The sequence below is a fragment of the Nomascus leucogenys genome, chromosome 12 (genome assembly GCF_006542625.1).
Source record: "Nomascus leucogenys isolate Asia chromosome 12, Asia_NLE_v1, whole genome shotgun sequence".
Classification (NCBI taxonomy): Eukaryota; Metazoa; Chordata; class Mammalia; order Primates; family Hylobatidae; genus Nomascus; species Nomascus leucogenys.
In genome coordinates this window covers 61,378,140-61,395,728 of record NC_044392.1, presented here as the reverse complement: position 1 = coordinate 61,395,728, position 17,589 = coordinate 61,378,140, and the positions used below count along the sequence as shown (strand labels likewise).

General features: G+C 39.4%; 1 protein-coding gene across 2 annotated transcripts in view; it reads right to left on the bottom strand.

Moving 5' to 3' along the window:
* Positions 1-420: 420 nt before the first annotated feature.
* The window catches only part of DENND2C (DENN domain containing 2C), an 88,178-nt gene continuing 71,009 nt past the window's right edge, over positions 421-17,589 (bottom strand). Inside the window, exons 12-18 of one of the 2 annotated variants that reach the window (XM_030823230.1) lie at positions 17,424-17,572; positions 16,500-16,677; positions 13,073-13,114; positions 11,711-11,816; positions 5,234-5,470; positions 4,901-4,987; positions 421-3,193 (exon numbers count right to left, since the gene is read on the bottom strand). In XM_030823230.1, coding sequence (XP_030679090.1) covers positions 3,162-3,193; positions 4,901-4,987; positions 5,234-5,470; positions 11,711-11,816; positions 13,073-13,114; positions 16,500-16,677; positions 17,424-17,572 — 831 coding nt within the window. In that variant the 3' untranslated portion in view covers positions 421-3,161. The remainder of the gene's footprint in view (positions 3,194-4,900; positions 4,988-5,233; positions 5,471-11,710; positions 11,817-13,072; positions 13,115-16,499; positions 16,678-17,423; positions 17,573-17,589) is intronic. The other variant, XM_030823229.1, reaches the window with a different exon arrangement.

The window sequence follows — 17,589 nt, the reverse complement described above, 5'->3', positions numbered from 1 at the left end:
CAGTCTCCAGTTAAAATTGTGAAGCTTTATGGTCTGCGTATCAAATGGAACCTCAGTTCCTTAAAAATCCTGTCATTTGCCTTTAGGGCTTAACGGTAATAGAATGGCACTCCTCACTGCCTCCGAACCACTCAAGCTGCTGCCCATGCACTTCCTCTTCTGCATGGCTCCTGGACTAAGCAGCCTCCCTTTGATTAAGCAGGTAAAGACCAAATAAAGTTGTCAGAGTATATGCCCTGCCCAGTGTGCAGTCTAGACCCAGGCTTTGTCTGCCAAGAGCGTGGAAATGTTGACCTCTGTTATTAAGCCTGGTCAAAGACTAATTCTTATTACCGAAGTACCATTAGGTAAATGTGCTAGCTACAGATTTAAGTGACATAAAAGATCTTTACATCTTAAGAATTCTCCAAGGGATCTGTGGAGTTTTTATTTATTTATTCATTAAAAGATCTGTAAACAACATTTTATACAAATCTTGATTCTTTTACAAAAATATGCAGAATTCATAACGCTTTACAGAAACAAAACACAACAGACCTAAGGAAATGAAGCAGCTTCAGGCTGCGAGGATGAAGACACCATTGCTGAAGCAAAGGTCTCCTCCTAGAGGGATAGTCAGGATCCATCACAGTAAACCCTTTTACCCCCATTTTATAAACATCCAATTATTAACTGTTCCCACTGGGTTGGAGTGTAAGAAGAGACCAAATGGAGAGATGTCTAGTAGAAGCCCCACTGGGGGTAACCTGCTTAACATTAAAAAAAAGACAGGCTCAGTTCTATTCCCTGGACCCACATCTGTAGGAATTATACAGCACCAGTCTTAAATGGTGTTCTGCTTCAGATTCATGCATACCTGAATGGGTTGTAATGACAATACTGTACAAGTCAATAAACTGTATCACAATGCAACTTACACAGTTTTGTAAGGTTGAATAAATACTTTCTGTGCCAGTTAAAACCATCAGCAGAAACTGAAGAAAACAAACTGACATTTGCTATAATATTAATCAATGAAAAGTGCACCATCTGAAGTTGAATTTGCCCGTGAGTTTGAAACACACACACACACACACACACACACACACACACACACACACACGCTGGGTGCAGTGACTCACGCCTGTAATCCCAGCACTTTGGGAGGCCAAGGTGGGTGGATCACCTGAGGTCAGTTCGAGACCAGCCTGGCCAACATTGTGAAACCCCCGTCTCCACTAAAAGTACAAAATTAGCCAGGTTTGGTGGTGGGCACCTATAATTCCAGCTACTCAGGAGGCTGAGGCAGGAGAATTGCTTGAAGCCGGGAGGCAGAGGTTGCAATGAGCCGAGATCACACCATTGCACTCCAGCCTGGGCAAAAAGAGCGAAACTCCATCTCAAAAAAAAAAAAAACCAAAACAAAAAAACAAAAAACAAAACACACACACACACAAACACTGCACCATCACTGAAAACTTTCTCTTTCCAATCACTACTACTACTACTTCAGATATTAAAGGTCTGGATGACTAAGTGGTATATGTTCAAGGAATGTTCATATTTTGAGTCTAATTTAATTAGAGCAAAAATTTCAACATTTCTAGGGGAATAAAAAGAGTCTCATCTAGGCACCTATAAAGTTCCTTATCCTCAGAGCTGAAAAGTGGCTCTGGTACACTTAATAGAAAATTTTTATTAATAAAATAAATAGCTATATAATCCTATTGAGATGAAATTTCCATCTGTAGGACTAACCAACTTTTTCTGTGTCCATAAAGTCCTGGCTTCAGTTCTGTGTTGTACAACTTTGGGCAACGTATTTAACTTCTTTGAATTTGTTTTTTTCTTTTTTCTTTTTTTTTTTTGAGATGGAGTCTCACTCTGTCACCCTGGCTGGAATGCAGTGGCGCGATCTCAGCTCACTGCAACTTCCGCCTCCTGGGCTCAAGCGATTCTCGTGGCCCAGCCTCCCGAGAAACTAGGATTACAGGCACCTGCCACCATGCCCAGCTAATTTTTTGTGTGTATTTTTAGTAGAGACAGAGTTTCACCATGTTGCCAGGCTGGTCTCGAACTCCTGACCTCAAATGATCCACTCGCCTTGGCCTCCCATAGTGCTGGGATTACAGATGTGAGCCACAGCACCCAGCCTCAGTTTCTTTATTAGTAAAATGGAAATGCAAATATCTATCTCATAAGGTTGATTTAAGGATTGGTTGAGATGATATGCATACATATACCACAGTGCATGGCACATGGTGGACACTAAAAAATAAAGGTGGCTCCCATGCCCTTGAAAGGACATTTTCATATCAGCTATAATTTCACAAAGTTTAAATTTATTTACTTATTTTTAAAATGTTTTTGTAGAGATGGGATCTTGCTATGTTGCCCAGGCTAGTCTCAAACTCCTACCCTCAAACTCCTGCCTTAGCCTCCCAAAGTGGTGGAGATTACAGGTGTGAGCCACTGCATCCAGCCTCCACAAAGTTTAATGTTGACATGTGAGGGACAAGCAAGCTACTCAAATGCCACATAATTTGGAGGCAGAGTTGCAAGATGTCTAATTTTATAAGGCACTTAATAACAGTACCTTGTAATATTGCAAGTAGGGTTTCCTCCTAAGTGAGATTCCCCTAGATATAATATAAGGCAAAACAATGGAGATATGTGATGAGTCTATTCCTTAGCCCAGGTCAAACAGCCCATGGGTTTAAAGCTGCCATGATAGTTCAGTGATGAGAATTATGTGTATAAGGCTAGTGTTCTCCATTTCTATTGTGTCTCTCTACTACCTTAAACTCAGCATTTCTCTCATTATTCTCATCTTTGAGCTATTTTTTAAAGGTAACAACAAGGCTTTTCCTTGTGAAAGACAACTACTTTCACAGACAAAGCACAAAACAGAGAATGAGCCCAAGAATCACATAGAAAAGGCTGCTATAAAAAAAAAAAATGGAGACAGAGTAAAGATGGCATTGGTTCCAGACCATTCCCAACAATTCTCCAGTGATTACTACAGCAGCAACAGGAGAATCCTCCTCTGACAGCCTGACTCGCTCTTTAACCTTTTAAAATTTCAAGAATTTTTTAGAATACTTCATGGGAACCTGATCCTTGGAAAAATATTTTCTTTGGCACTTTCTGTTGTATATTCAGGATGGAGACAATCAGAGATTTCATTTCTTCTGCAGAAATTTCATTTTACTTCCTAAAGGGAAAGAAAAGTACAGTGAATGCTCAATTCATTTTTATTTATTGTACATTATTTGAGGTAAGGGATTAACAGGTCAGTCATTCAGAACAGCCCAAGAATTAAGCTGACATCTCAAACTCAGTTGATGTGTTTAACCACCAAAACCAAAACAAAAACGAACCCCAAACCCCATATGTCTAATTAATTGTAGAGGCAGAAAAGAACTCAGACATCATGTAATCCAGTGGTTTTCAATTTTGACTATAGGTTAAAATCACCTGGCTTCTCCCCAGAGATTTCCTGGAGCCCAGGGGAAAATTTTTTTAAAGTTCTCTGGAGATTATAAAATGTAGTCAGAGCTGGGAACCACTGATCTAATCTAACCTCATTGTAAAAAGATGAAATAACAGCCTAAGGCCTAATTTGTCCATCATCTGTCAGCTAATTAGGGGGCATATATTTCAAAGACAAAATATAAATATCATAGAATATGGGTTATTCATTATTTTAGGCTAGCAACATCCCTGTTCTTTTATATCATACTAGATAACTATTATTGAAAAATCATAAATGTGTTTCTGTATGAAGTAGAAAATTAGAGACTTGTAAGAAATCCTCTTTTGCCTCAGAAGTCACTCTAAACCAGGTGTTTTTAATCTGGAGTACCAAAGATAGACTTCATGGGGTACATGAGCAGCCTAAAATTATATGCAAAATTTATTTACATGCTGTAAATACATTTTTCTGGGGAAAAGGACCACAGTTTTTATAAGATTATCCAAGGAATGTGTCCTAGAAAAGATTAATAATCATAATATGCAAACATATCATGAAATAAATAAACTTATATCAGGGAGGTTCATCTCTGGGAAATGGCCCCACAGACCACTCTGATGAGGGATCCCAAATTTTGAGAAAAATGCTGCTTTTTCTCCAAAACACTTTGAAACTAGCATCATGGTTTATGGTCAGCCTGTTCAAGGCTATATTGCTGATCTGATTATAAAGCTTTTGTGATGAAGCCCACTTACCACAAAGCTTTTTCAGCCACATTTATTTTTTATTTTTTTAATTTTTATTTATTTATTTTTTTAGAGACAAGAATCTCACTCTGTCATCTGTGGCAAGATCATCTTACTGAGGCCTCAAACTCCCGGGCTCCAGTGATCCCCCTCAGGCCTCTCAGCCTCCTACGTAGCTAGAACTACAGGCATGTGCCAGCATGTCTAGCAAATTTTTTTTTTTTCTTTGAGACGGAGTTTTGCTTTTGTTGCCCAGGCTGGAGTGCAATGGTGTGATCTCTGCTCACTGTAACCTCCGTCTCCTGGGTTCAAGCAATTCTCCTGCCTCAGCCTCCCAAGTAGCTGGGATTACAGGTGCCTGCCACTAAACCAGGCTAATGTTTGTATTTTTAGCAGAGATGGGGTTTCACCATGTTGGACAGGCTAGCTAGTCTCGAATTCCTAACCTCAGGTGATCAACCTGCCTCAGCCTCCCAAAGTGCTGGGATTACAGGTGTAAGCCACCATGCCCAGCCATGCCCAGCTAATTTTAAAATTTTGTGTAGAGATGGGGTCTCACTATGTTGCCCACGCTGGTCTCAAACTCCTGGCCTCAAGAAAACCTCCTTACTAGACCTCACAAAGTGCTGGAATTACAGGCATGCGCCACCACGCCTGGTCTTCAGCCACATTTATCTAACAGGAAAACACAGCAACTCACCAAGACTCCGCAAAATTCTATTCATCCCACTGGGCTCTGACTCAGGAATTGTTTCCAAATACTGGATGGCCCGGACCTCAAACAAACCTACAAGGAAAAACTCATGTTGGTGAAACTGTATAACACTCCAGACTGGGAATTACATAAAACTCTGTGCTCATAACCAGTGTATTATTTCCAGGGCTAAAACAATATTACAAAATAAACAATTCTCATAATAAACAACTCGGATTTTTAGCTCTTGTCACTTTACAATACTTTTTATTCATAAGATAGTAAAATCTTTCAAGGTATTCACTAAATAGAGAGGGAGAACTTTATAATGAAACCGACCTTTAACTCCACTTTTCCGAAGCTCTCGGTCCTGGATGAATCCTGCAAACATCTGAGTCTCCATGAAGAGATCCAGGAAGTGGCGTACACTTCGGGAGGTGTGGGACTTACGGAATGGTTCCCTTTGGAAAACACGCTCCCCACGCTCAGTGACAGTCATGTTCAAAGAATAATGTCCTACCAACTCCACAAAAAACCTGACAAATGCTTCGGACACCAGAGAGTTGAGTGTCACATCTGCTGCAACATGAAAAGAAAAAAAAAAGAAAAAATCTCCTCAGTTATCTGTATCTGGAAACACTGGCTCTGGTTATGGAAGTTGTGCCTAAGAAGTTATAGATTAAAGGACTGAGAATAAATCTAGGAGTGTTCATTCTTCACTTTCTTTCTCCACGACCTAGAAAAGGCTAATTGCTTCTACCCTTCCCTTCATTTTCTTCCCATACATACTCCTTCTACATCTTGCAACCTGGCTTGCACATCTGTTGATTTCATTGTAACTGCTCTTTCAAAGGCCACTGGTGAGAGCCAGCCAGATTTAATCTGTTCTTCTATTTTTATCTCCTTTAAGCTCCATGCTGCATTTGTGCTGACTACCTCCTCATTTCTCCTGTCCCCCACAACTCTATGCTCTTCTGATTTCCTGGTTCCTTTCCTGACTTGATGACAAAGCAGTTATTTTTCTCTTGTCCTTTCTTTCTCTTCCTGAGCATGGTGCTCAGACATTCCTCTTCAACATTCCCTTCCGTAAAGGGCTAACTGGCACAGAGATAGAGCTGGCTATGATAATACTGTAATTCTAAACCTTAGTTTTCCAGCCCTGTTATCTCACCTTCTACATTTTCAGGCTACCTACGAGTGGTTATTATTTGGCTGTCCCATTAGCACATAAGTTCCATCTGTCTAAAGGTCACTATATCAGGTTCTTTTTGGAACTTGGACTATGAATCAATTAAACAAATGATACATATCTAAAGCCAAACCCATTGTATTTCCCCACCAAATCCGTTTCCCTCTCAATATTCCCATTTTTTTAAATAAAGATTTTTTTTTTTCCAAAATACAGACAGGGTCTTGCTATGTTGCCCAGGTGCTGGTCTCAAACTCCTGGGCTCAAGCAATTCTCCCACCTCGGCATTCCAAAGTGCTGGGATTACAAATGTGAGCCACGATGCCTGGCTGACATTGCCATTTCATACTGCACTATAATTATTCCATAAAAACAGTGATTTGAGTGCTAAAGATATGTTGTACTGTATTAAGTGCTTCTACAAACATAATAATCTATTATTTTTCTTTTTCTTTTACAGAGGAAACTGAGATGCCAAATGATTAAATAAATTCTCCAGAGTCATCCCATCTAGTAAGTGAAGATGCCGGACTCACAAGTCAGGTGATTTTTAATCCCTATAATATACTACATTATATTGCCTTCCAGGTCCCAGGCTCAAAGTTCAGATTCAACTTACACTCCCTCTTTTTCTTCCATATCCAAATAGTCTTTTTCCCCCTCTTCATACCGTCTCTTGCTCTTTTCCCAGAGATCCATCCAGGATGGGAATTAGGAACCTAAGTTTAGTCAGAGTTCTACCATAAAACAGTTGCATAATGGTGGGTGGCTCACTTTTCTCAGTTGGCCTGTCCATATCTATGCAGCTAGCAGGGACGACCAGGTGATTTCCAAGGTCTCTTTCTGAATTACATTCTGACTCTAATCTAGGTTTTTGTTATATTTTGTCCAACACCCTTCCTTCTCATCTCTTTCCTTCTGCAGCTGAGAATCCATGTTCATCACTGCATTTATCTTTTTTCTTTTTTTAAATTAATTATTTTTGTAGAGATGGGGTCTTGCTATGTTGCTCAGGTTGGTATTGAACTTATCCTGCCTTGACCTCCCAAAGTGCTTGAGATCATAGGTATGAGCCACCACACCCAGCCCCAACACTGCATTTATCTTCAACACTTTTGCCTCACTGTTACATCTTAATTTCTTTCTTTTAAAAATTATGTTTTTCTATAATTTCTTTATTCTTTCCTTTTTAATGTATATACTTTACATATTCTTTGATATGTATGAGTATTTTATAAGATCACAGGTGAAATGAATAAATTCTCTACCACAAACAAAGCTTAGAAACAGAACATTACTAATATCTTTGAAGTTTCCTTTGCGACTCTCTCTAATGGCATTCTTCTACTTTCCAACAGAGTGACCATGGAATTTTGTATTTATTATTCTCTGGCTCTGCATTATAGTTTCACTATACACATATAAAACCCCAACAGCATATTAGTAGGTTTTTGTATGTCTTTGAACGGTACACAAAATATTGTATTCTTCTGCAACTTACTGTTTTATTCAATATATGTTTTTAAGATTCATTTTTAGCTGGGTGCAGCTAAAATGGCTCATGCCTGTAATCCTAACACTTCAGGAGACTGAAACAGGCAGCTCACCTGAGCCCAGGAGCTTAGGACAAGGCTGGGCAACAAAGACTCCATCTCTACAAAAAATTAAAGAATTGGCTGAGCATGGTGGCACGGAAGTGTAGTCCCAGCTACTCAGGAGGCTGAGGAAGGAGGATTGCTTGAGCATGGGGGATCAAGGCTGCAGTGGGCCATGATCACACCACTTGCACTCCAGCCTGGTTGACAGAATGAAACCTTATCTCAAAAAAAAAAAAATTCATTCTTAAGGCTTTATTCTCCTGAAAATGGATATTCACACTGTTTTTAGTTTTTGCTGTCACATAAAAATATCACTATAAAAATTATTGAACTTGTTTCCTGGTGATCATGTGCAAGAGATTCACTAGGATATGTATTTACAAGCTACACTGTTTGGCTGTAGGATATGTACACCTTTAATTTTACTAGATAATGCCAGCTTCAAAGTGGTTGAACTGCTTGACCTGACAACAGGTCAATATCAACAGATATTGTTGAGATTGACAACAATATCAAGCTGACAACACTTGATATTGTCAGACTTAATTTTTTTTTTTGAGACAGGGTCTTGCTCTATTGCCCAGGCTACAGTGCAGTGGCACCATCACAGCTCACTGCAGCCTCAAATTCCCAGGCTCAAGTGATCCTTCCACCCAAGCCTCCTGAATAGCTGGGACTATAGGCACACATCAACACTCCCGGCTAATGTTTTAATTTTGTTTGTAGAAACCGGGTCTTGCTGTGTTACACAGGTTGGTCTTGAACTCCTGGGCTCAAGTGATTCTCCCACCTTGACCTCCCAAAGTGCTAGCATTACAGGTGTGAACCACAGTGCCTGGACAGATTTTTTAGTTTTTGTGAATATGGTGGGTATAAAAAATGGTATTGCATTGTGGCTTACATTTACACTTCCCTGAATGTAAATGATGTAGTGAGGTTGCATGTCTCTTCAATTATTTATGGGCTTATCATGTTTCTTCTTCTTTGAATGTTTGTTCCTATCTTTTCCTCATTTTTCTGTTGGATTATCTTTTTCTTACTGATTTGCAGGTGTTTTTTAAAAAAATAAATTCTAGATACTATTCATTTGATAGTTATATATATTAAAGATGTCTTCACCTAGTCTGTAACTAGTTTTTAAAATCTCTTTTCCATGGTTTCCCTTGACGAAAAGAAAATGTAAAGATTTAACATAGTCAAATTAACCTATCTTTTCCTTTATGGTCTCTGCTTTTTGTGCCATATTTTTAAGAACCCCACCACTGTTTTTATTGACATAAAATATTTTCTTCTATTCTTTTAAAAATAGTTTCAAAAGCTTTGCTTTTAACATTTAAGTATTTAAATTCACTGGAATTAATTTTCTGTATAGTGTGAGGTGTAGATCCATATTCATTTTTTTTCATATAGAAGACCAATTGTCCTAGTATCATTTATTATTATTACTATTTTAGACATGGTCTTACTCTCTCACCCAGGCAGGAGTGCGGTGGCACAATCTTGGCTCACTGCAACCTCCACCTCCTGGGTTCAAGTGATTCTCCTGCCTCAGCATACTGAGTAGCTGGTATTACAGGCGCGCACCACCAAACCCAGCTAATTTTTGTATTTTTAGTAGAGACGGGGTTTCACCATGTTGGCCAGGCTGGTCTCAAACTGCTGACCTCAAGTGATCTGCCCACCTCTGCCTCCCAAAGTGCTGGGATTATAGGTGTGAGCCACCGTGCCCGGCCCTAGTATCATTTATTAAATGGTCCATCCTTTTTCCACTGATACGCAATGCTGGCACTGACACAAATCAAGTTTCCTTATGCATATGCACTCTGTATTCTTTCTATTGCTCTATTTCTGCACCAAAACCAAACTATCTTAATTACTATCTTTATAATAATTTTTGATGTCTAGTAGTGCAAGCCTTGCAATTTTGTTCTTTTTTGAGTGCCTTGGCCATTCTTGGCCCTTTGTACATCCAATTAAATTGTATGGTTGGGCGCAATGGCTCACCCATGTAATCCCACGGCTTTGGGAGGCTGAGGTGGGTGAATTGCTTGAGCCCAGGAGTTCAAGATCAGCCTGGGCAACATCGTGAAACCCCGTCTCTATAAAAAATACAAAAAAACTAGCCAGGTGTGATGGTGCACGCCTGTAGGCCCAGCTACATGGCTGGCTGAGGTGGGAGGATTGCTTGTGCTCAGGAGGTCAAAGCTGCAGTGAGCTATGATCGCACCACTGCACTCCAACCTGGGTGACAAAGTGAGACCCTGTCTCGAAAATAAAAATAAAAATAATAAATAATACATTTTACAATCAATTGGCTGAATGGAATTCTAATTCTCTCTTGAACCCTCTCCCATCTCACTTTCTTCCCCTCATTCCACTGAATCTGCTGTTATCAAGGTCTTCATATTGTCAAATCCACTGGTCAAATCTTAGTCCTCACCATACTTGGTCTCTTTGCAGCTGTAGGCATAATTGATTACTCTTTTTTTCATGAAGTATTCTCTTTGCTCAGAACTTCTGCAATGTCACACTCCTGTTTGTTTTTTATTTTTCTTTTCACTTTTTGTAGAGATGAGGTCTCATTATGTTGCCCAGGCTAGTTTGGAATTCCTAGGTTCAAGCAATCCTCCTGCCTTGGCCTCCCAAAGTGCTGGGATTACAGGTGTGAGCCACTGTACCTGCCCACACTCCTGGCAGTTTACACACATACTTTCCTCGTTTTTCTCCTTCTTTGCTGGCTGCTCCTCTGTTGCTGGATAGTTCTCCTCCTTCCAATCTCCAAGTGTTGGAAATCTAACCATGCCATTTACAACCAACACAGGGCTCAATCCTTAAACCTTTGTTAGTTTCTAACAATACTCACTCTATGCGATCATCTCATCTGGTCCCACAGCTTTAAAACAGCAATTTCTAAATGTTTGCTTTTAGCCCAAATCTTTCTTCTAAAACATTTCCAGTTGGATGTCTGCTAAAGTATTAAACTTCTAATAGGTATCTCAAACTGTAACATCCAAAACTAAACTTTTTATTACTCCTCTAAATCTGCTCCTTCTAGGCTAGGTGTGGTGGCTCACAACCGTAATCCCAGTGCTTTGTGAGGCTAAGGCGGAAGGATTGCTTGAGACCAGGAGTTTGAAATCAACCTAGGCAACGTGGTGAGACCCTGTCTCTACAAAAAATAAAAAGATTAGCTAGGTGTGGTGGTGCATGCCTGTAGTCCCAGTTGAGGCAGGAGGATTGCTTGAGCCCAGGAGGTTGAGGCTGCAGTCAGCTACAATTGCATCACTGCACTCCAGCCTGGGTGACAGAGCAAGAAACAAAAAACAGAAAAAGAAAAAAACCCAAAACAAACAAACAAACACAAAAAACCCTGCTCCTTCCCTATTGTTCCCTGTCAGTACATAGCCTTAGTTTTCTCATCTGTAAAATGAGGATTAAATAATGATACCTGTTTCATAAAGATAAAACAAAATGTATGTCAAGTGCTTAGCATAATGCCTGATACAGTATAAGCACCCAATAAATATTATTTGCCCATTTATTTAACAAGTATTTATTGAGTACCTATTTACTGAATACTGTTTAAAGTACTGGAGATAGAGAACAAAATAAAGCCACTGTTCTCACGGAACTTATGCTGTAGCATATGAGATAGTGCTAAGAGCCTTGGAGAAAATTAAAGCAAGGGGAAGAGGATAAGGAGCACTAGGGGAATGGGTACAATTTAAAATAAGACAGTCAGGAAGGGCCTCAGTGAGAAGATGACGTGAGCCTGGACCTACAGGAAGAAAGGGAAGGAGTCATGTAGATATCTGCAGGAATAGCATTCTATAAATGTAACTGAGCAAGTGCAAAGGTTCTGAAATAGAAGAGGACCTGGCATATTGAGGATAAGCAAGGAAGCTGATTATACGATTTTCAAGGCACAGGCAATATAATGCTACTTTGGTATATCCTGTAACATAGTGCTGGGCATTCAGTAAATATTTACTATCTTAACCTTAAGTCCTTGGCTCACTTGTCTCATACCTTGTGAAAAATTCTGCTCCTGAGTCAAGATTTCATTTCGTTCTTCCAAAATCTGCATCAGGGCAGCTTGAAGTTTTGGTGGTAGAATTTCATCCTCATCAGATACCTTAAGATGAAAAAAAAGTGGAGATTTTTCTTTATATGAGATTTGAGGGATTAAGTCTCAAATATGCCCTAGTTATTTCTCCAAAATTCCACAAGTGACTGGATATATTTTGGCTAAAGAGTCAGTCTGAAGTCTCCTTCCCTACCTGCAGAATCTTTCATGTTTATGGTGTATATTTTAACTATATTAAAAAAATATATACTTCGTAAAATTTTCTGGCACTTTTCCACCAGATCTCTCTCATCTACAAGTCTTCTGTTATATATTATGAAGATCATCCACAAATAAATTGTGCTTCAAACATGATGAGCTAATTGATTCTGAAAATGTCCTGGGATACACTCTTCTTTTCACCCTGTGTTTCAGAGCTCACACTCCTACATACAGGTTATATCTGGAGGGCTGCTCTGAGGAGGCTTTATGAACTCTTCCTTTCCACTTCAATATTCAGAATAAATGGTCACTTCATTTTTGCTCCTACTGTACCTTGTACAAATTTCTATTATACAATTTCGAAAACTTTATGTATATCTGTTTCTCCCCATTAGACTGTAAGACCTGAGGGTTCAAACTGTGTCTTACTCATTTTTACATTCTAACAGAATATCTAGAAATAATCAGTGCTTGGACGGGCATGGTGGCTCACGCCTGTAATCCCAGCACTTTGGGAGGCAGAGGCAGGCAGATCACGAGGTTAGGAGATGGAGACCATCCTGGCTAACAGTGAAACCCCGTCTCTACTAAAAATACAAAAAATTAGCTGGGCGTGGTGGCAGGCACCTGTAGTCCCAGCTACTCGGGAGGCTGAGACAGGAGAATGGCGTGAACCCGGGAGGTGGAGCTTGCAGTGAGCCGAGATTGCGCCACTGCACTCCAGCCTGGGTGACAGAGCAAGACTCCATCTCAAAAAAATAAAAATAAATAAAAATAATCAGTCCTTAATAAATGCTTTTAAAATGTAATTAAATTAGAGGCTTCTGTGTCGACCCACCTGGAGTTGAAGGGTGGTTTTACCTCTTTTGAGAATGAGACATTTATGTTTCCTCCTTCCTCATTTGGGATAGGCAGCTATAAACTGAAGTCAAATTTTTCAGGTCAATCTTGCATGATTGGCCATGGTGTCAATTCAAGTATGTGTAGGAGCTAAAAGTTTTGCCTGAGTCATATTCTGTAAGTATTTTCACATACTGTCTGTCCAATTATCTACAGTAGACATTTATCCTAAAACATAAGTAATTACCTCCTTTGGCACTTACCTCTTGTAAGAACTTGTCTGCACAGAGATCAACTATCAGCACCTATGAAATAAAGGAGCCAGGCAAGTTCAACCAGAGACATTCACAGACAAATACAGGCAATGAGAATAGTTTTAAACAAAATTTACTCAAAATTTTTGCTCATTTAAAAGTTAGCCAATCAACACAACAAAAAATAAATTGCAAGTAAAAGAATGATGACATGCATACCTATAGATTAAAAGAGACTAAAAATATGTCAACTAAATACAGTGTGTGGGGCCAGGCATGGTGGCTCACACCTGTAATCCCAGCACTTTGGAAAGCCGAGGCAGGAGGATCTCTCTTCAGCCCAGGAGTTGGAGACCAGCCCTGGCAACACAGTGAGACCCTGTCTCTACACATTTAGCTGGGCGTGTAGTACACACCTGTAGTCCCAGCTACTCAGGAGGCTGATCTGAGAGGATCATTTGAGTCTGGGAGGTCAAGGCTGCAGTGACTGTGATTGCACCAATGCACTCCAGCCTGGGTGACAGAGTGAGACCCTGTCTCTAAATAAATAAATAAATGAATAAATAAATAAGTACAATGTGTGGACTTCGTTTGGAACCTGATTTAAACAAATTATTAAAAGTTTATGAGACAACTAGAGATTTAAACACTGGATTTTGCTGATATCAAGGAATTGTTGTATATTTTAGGTGTGATAATGGTATTGAGGTTATGTTTAAATATGCCCTTATGTTATAGAGATTCACATTGTAATATTTAGAGATGAAATTGTGTCAGGATATCCTTCAAAATATTATGGGAAAGAGGAATGGGTAAGGGTAAAGACTGGCCATGACTTGATAAGTACTGAAGTGGGGTGACTGGTACACAAGGATTCATTTCACTCTTCTGTTTACTTTTACATATGTTTAAAGTTTCCAAAATAAAAAGTTTTTTTATTTTTTATTTTTTAAAAGAAGAACAAGGTAGCGGAGTAACGGGGAACATCTTTTCAGTAAGTGGTATCGACACAGATAGTTATCCATATAAAAACAAATGAAACAACCCCTACTTCACATTATACACACAAAAATCAAGTTCCAGGAGGATTCATAATCCAAAGTTAAAGGCAAAATAATGAAAGGCCCAAGAGATAATATAGGAGGATGTTTTCATGAAGTTAATATAAAGTAACTTAAGCAGCTCACTAAAAACACCATCTATAACGAAAAAGATTGATAATTTTAACCACATTAAAATTAAGAATTTCTGTGCATTAAAAAACATCATTTTTGAAAATGAAAAGACAAGCCACAGACAAAGGGGCCAGTTCCCAGAATATAAAAAGACAACTTAACACCAGGTGCAGTGGCTCATGCCTGTAATCCTAGCACTTTGGGAGGCTAAGGCGGGCGGATTACCTGGGATCAGGAGTTCAAGACCAGCCTGGCCAACATGGTGAAACCCCGTCTCTACTAAAAAGACAAAAATTAGCCGGGCGTGGTGGCAGGCGCCTGTAATCCCAGCTACCTGGGAGGCTGAGACAGGAGAATCGCTTGAATCCGGGAGGCGGAGGTTGCAGTGAGCCGAGATCATAACACTGCACTCCAGCCTGGGGGACAAGAGTGAGACTTCATCTCAAAAAGAAAAGAAAAGAAAAAAAGACATCTTAAACAATAAAAGAGTAGGGGCTGGGTGTGGTGGCTCACACCTGTAATCCCAGCACTTTAGGAGGCCGAAGAAGGCAGATCACTTGAGGTCAGTAGTTTGAGACCAGCCTGGCCAACATGGTGAAACCCCGTCTCTACTAAAAACACAAAAAATTAGCTGGGCATGGTGGCATGCACCTGTAGTCCCAGCTACTTGGGAGGCTGAGGCACGATAATTGCTTGAACCTGGGAGGCAGAAGTAGCAGTGAGCTGAGATCACACCACTGCACTCCAGCCTGGGCAACAGATTGAGACTCCATCTCAAAAACAAAACAAAACAGTAAGAGAGTAAACAATGTAGTGGAAAGAGACAAAGATTTTTATAAAAGATGATATTCAAGAGACCAATAAATAGAAGGATGCTCAACCTCAACAGGAATCAAGGAATGCAAACTAAACCACAATATGAATAACACTATGCATCCACCAGATAGGCTAAATTATACAACTGATGATAAAAAGTGATGTTGAAGACATGGAGCAGCAGGAACTCTCATACACTGTTGAAGGGAATTTAAATTGGCACAACTACTTTGGAAAACAATTTAACTTTATTTATTAAAGTTGGAGATATGTTTACCCTATGACTCAGCAATTCAATTTCCAAGTATATACCCAGTGAACTGCATGTGTGTATGCACTGAGGTTCATGTATATTTATAGCAACATTATTCGTAACAAACTCAAACTGGAAACAACTCAAATGTTCAACTGTAGAATGGATAAGAAAACTGTGGTACATTCACACAATGGAATCCTATATACAATTAGAATGATCAGACTATTGATGACCTCATCAACATAGATGAATCTTACAGATATAATGTTGACAAAAGGAAGCCAGGCAAAAATATATATACCATATGAATCTATATCAAGCTTAAAACCAGACAAAGCTGAATTACATTGCTTAGGGAGGAATGCCTAGGGGTAAAACTATAAAGAAAAAACAAGTAAATGAATACCATAAGTCAAGATATTGAGTACCTTTGGTGGGGGATGGGGATGGAAACAGAAAGAGGCATGATGGGGACTTCTAGGGGGCTGGCACTGATTCCATTGTGGTAATATTTCCATTCCATTCTAATGCTGGTTATGTATCTGTACATTTTGCTTTAACCACTTATCTATATGTGTGTTATATTTGAAATAAGGTTTTTTGGGTTTTTGTTTTGAGACAGTGTCTCCCTCTGTCGCCCAGGTTGGAGTGCAGTGGCACGATCTCAGCTCACTGCAACCTCCACCTCCCAGATTCAAGCAATTCTCCTGCCTCAGCCTCCCAAGTAGCTGGGATTACAGGCATGTACCACCACGCCTCGCTAATTTTTGTCTTTTTAGTAGAGATGGGGTTTTACCATGTTGGCCAGGCTGGTTTCAAACTCCTTGACTTCAAGTGATCCACCTGCCTCAGCCTCCCAAAGTGCTGGGATTACAGGCATAAGCCACCATGCCCGGCCTTGAAATAATTTTTAAAGTTAATCCAGAGTAGTGTACGCTTCAGAATAACACAAGAATGAGCCCAAGGTTACTACTGTAAATAAGATACAGCTTTGGATTTATGTGTACTATCGAATTTTCCCATCTTAATACTAGAAATATTATAAAGAGCGATATTATAATAATTTAATAGAAATATTATAAATAGCATAAAATAGTAACAACTAAATTAATAACAATTCCACCACTATTAAGATCACTTATTTTTACTTCTCAATGCTCCAATATTAGGTTCTATTCTTCCATCTCACCTCTTCAATGGGTAGGTCCTGGAGCTGTGGTAAGGAGCAAGACAGGATTCCAATAAGGAATGGAGTAGGTGAGCACACGATGTCAATCATAGATGCTGGCAGGACCGGGATATAGGTATGCTGCCAGGTGAATGGATACAGTGTAGCTACCACAGCATGGCCACATTTTGACAGGGTGCTAGCCAGAGGAGAAAACAAATGGTGTCATATATAGAGTAACATAAGGAGGACATTTCAATTATTATGTTAAAGAATTAAAAATCGATGCTGTTTAGTGATCACAGATTAAAAACTATGCAAACAGTCATTAATTTAACATTTTACTTAAAATTTAAACTTAATTTACTGAAAACGTTCAATCTTAATCCAGCTCATTTCCACAATTTCTCATGCAAAAAATTAGTGTACTTAGAAAAGTATTACCAACTTTTGACAATAGGGTACGCAAAATGCATTTAAAAGGGAAATTTATTACAACCCAAAAAAGTCATTGGTATAGCCTAATGCAAGTGGCTTTTTGATGATTTACCATTTGAAATTATCCATGCCACTATATACCACTAGATAATTGAGAGACTGATCCTACATTTTAAAAATATGCCCAAATTTTTGTTCTCACTCATAGGTGGGAATTGAACAATGAGAACACTTGGACACAGGGTAGGGAACATCACACACCGGGGCCTGTTGTGGGGTGGGGGGATGAGGGGAGGGCTAGCATTAGGAGAAATACCTAGTGTAAATGACAAGTTAATGGGTGCGGCACACCAACATGGCACATGTATACATATGTAATGAACCTGCACGTTGTGCACATGTACCCTAGAACTTAAAGTATAATAGTAAAAAAAAAAATGCCCCAATTTTAAAATTTGGAACAAATAAAACACCAGTGTGAAGTAACATATTTCACTTATTTCTTACCTTAGGCTGTTGGCAACAAAGATTACCCTACGCTCCAAAAGGAGAGAGGCACAGACCCGGATGAGATGACACACACTCAGGCACTTAAAGAGACATTTAAAATCAACATGTTCCAATCGGGAATCTAGTGGTCGGCAGAGTTCAATGGACTGAAATGCAAGAAGTT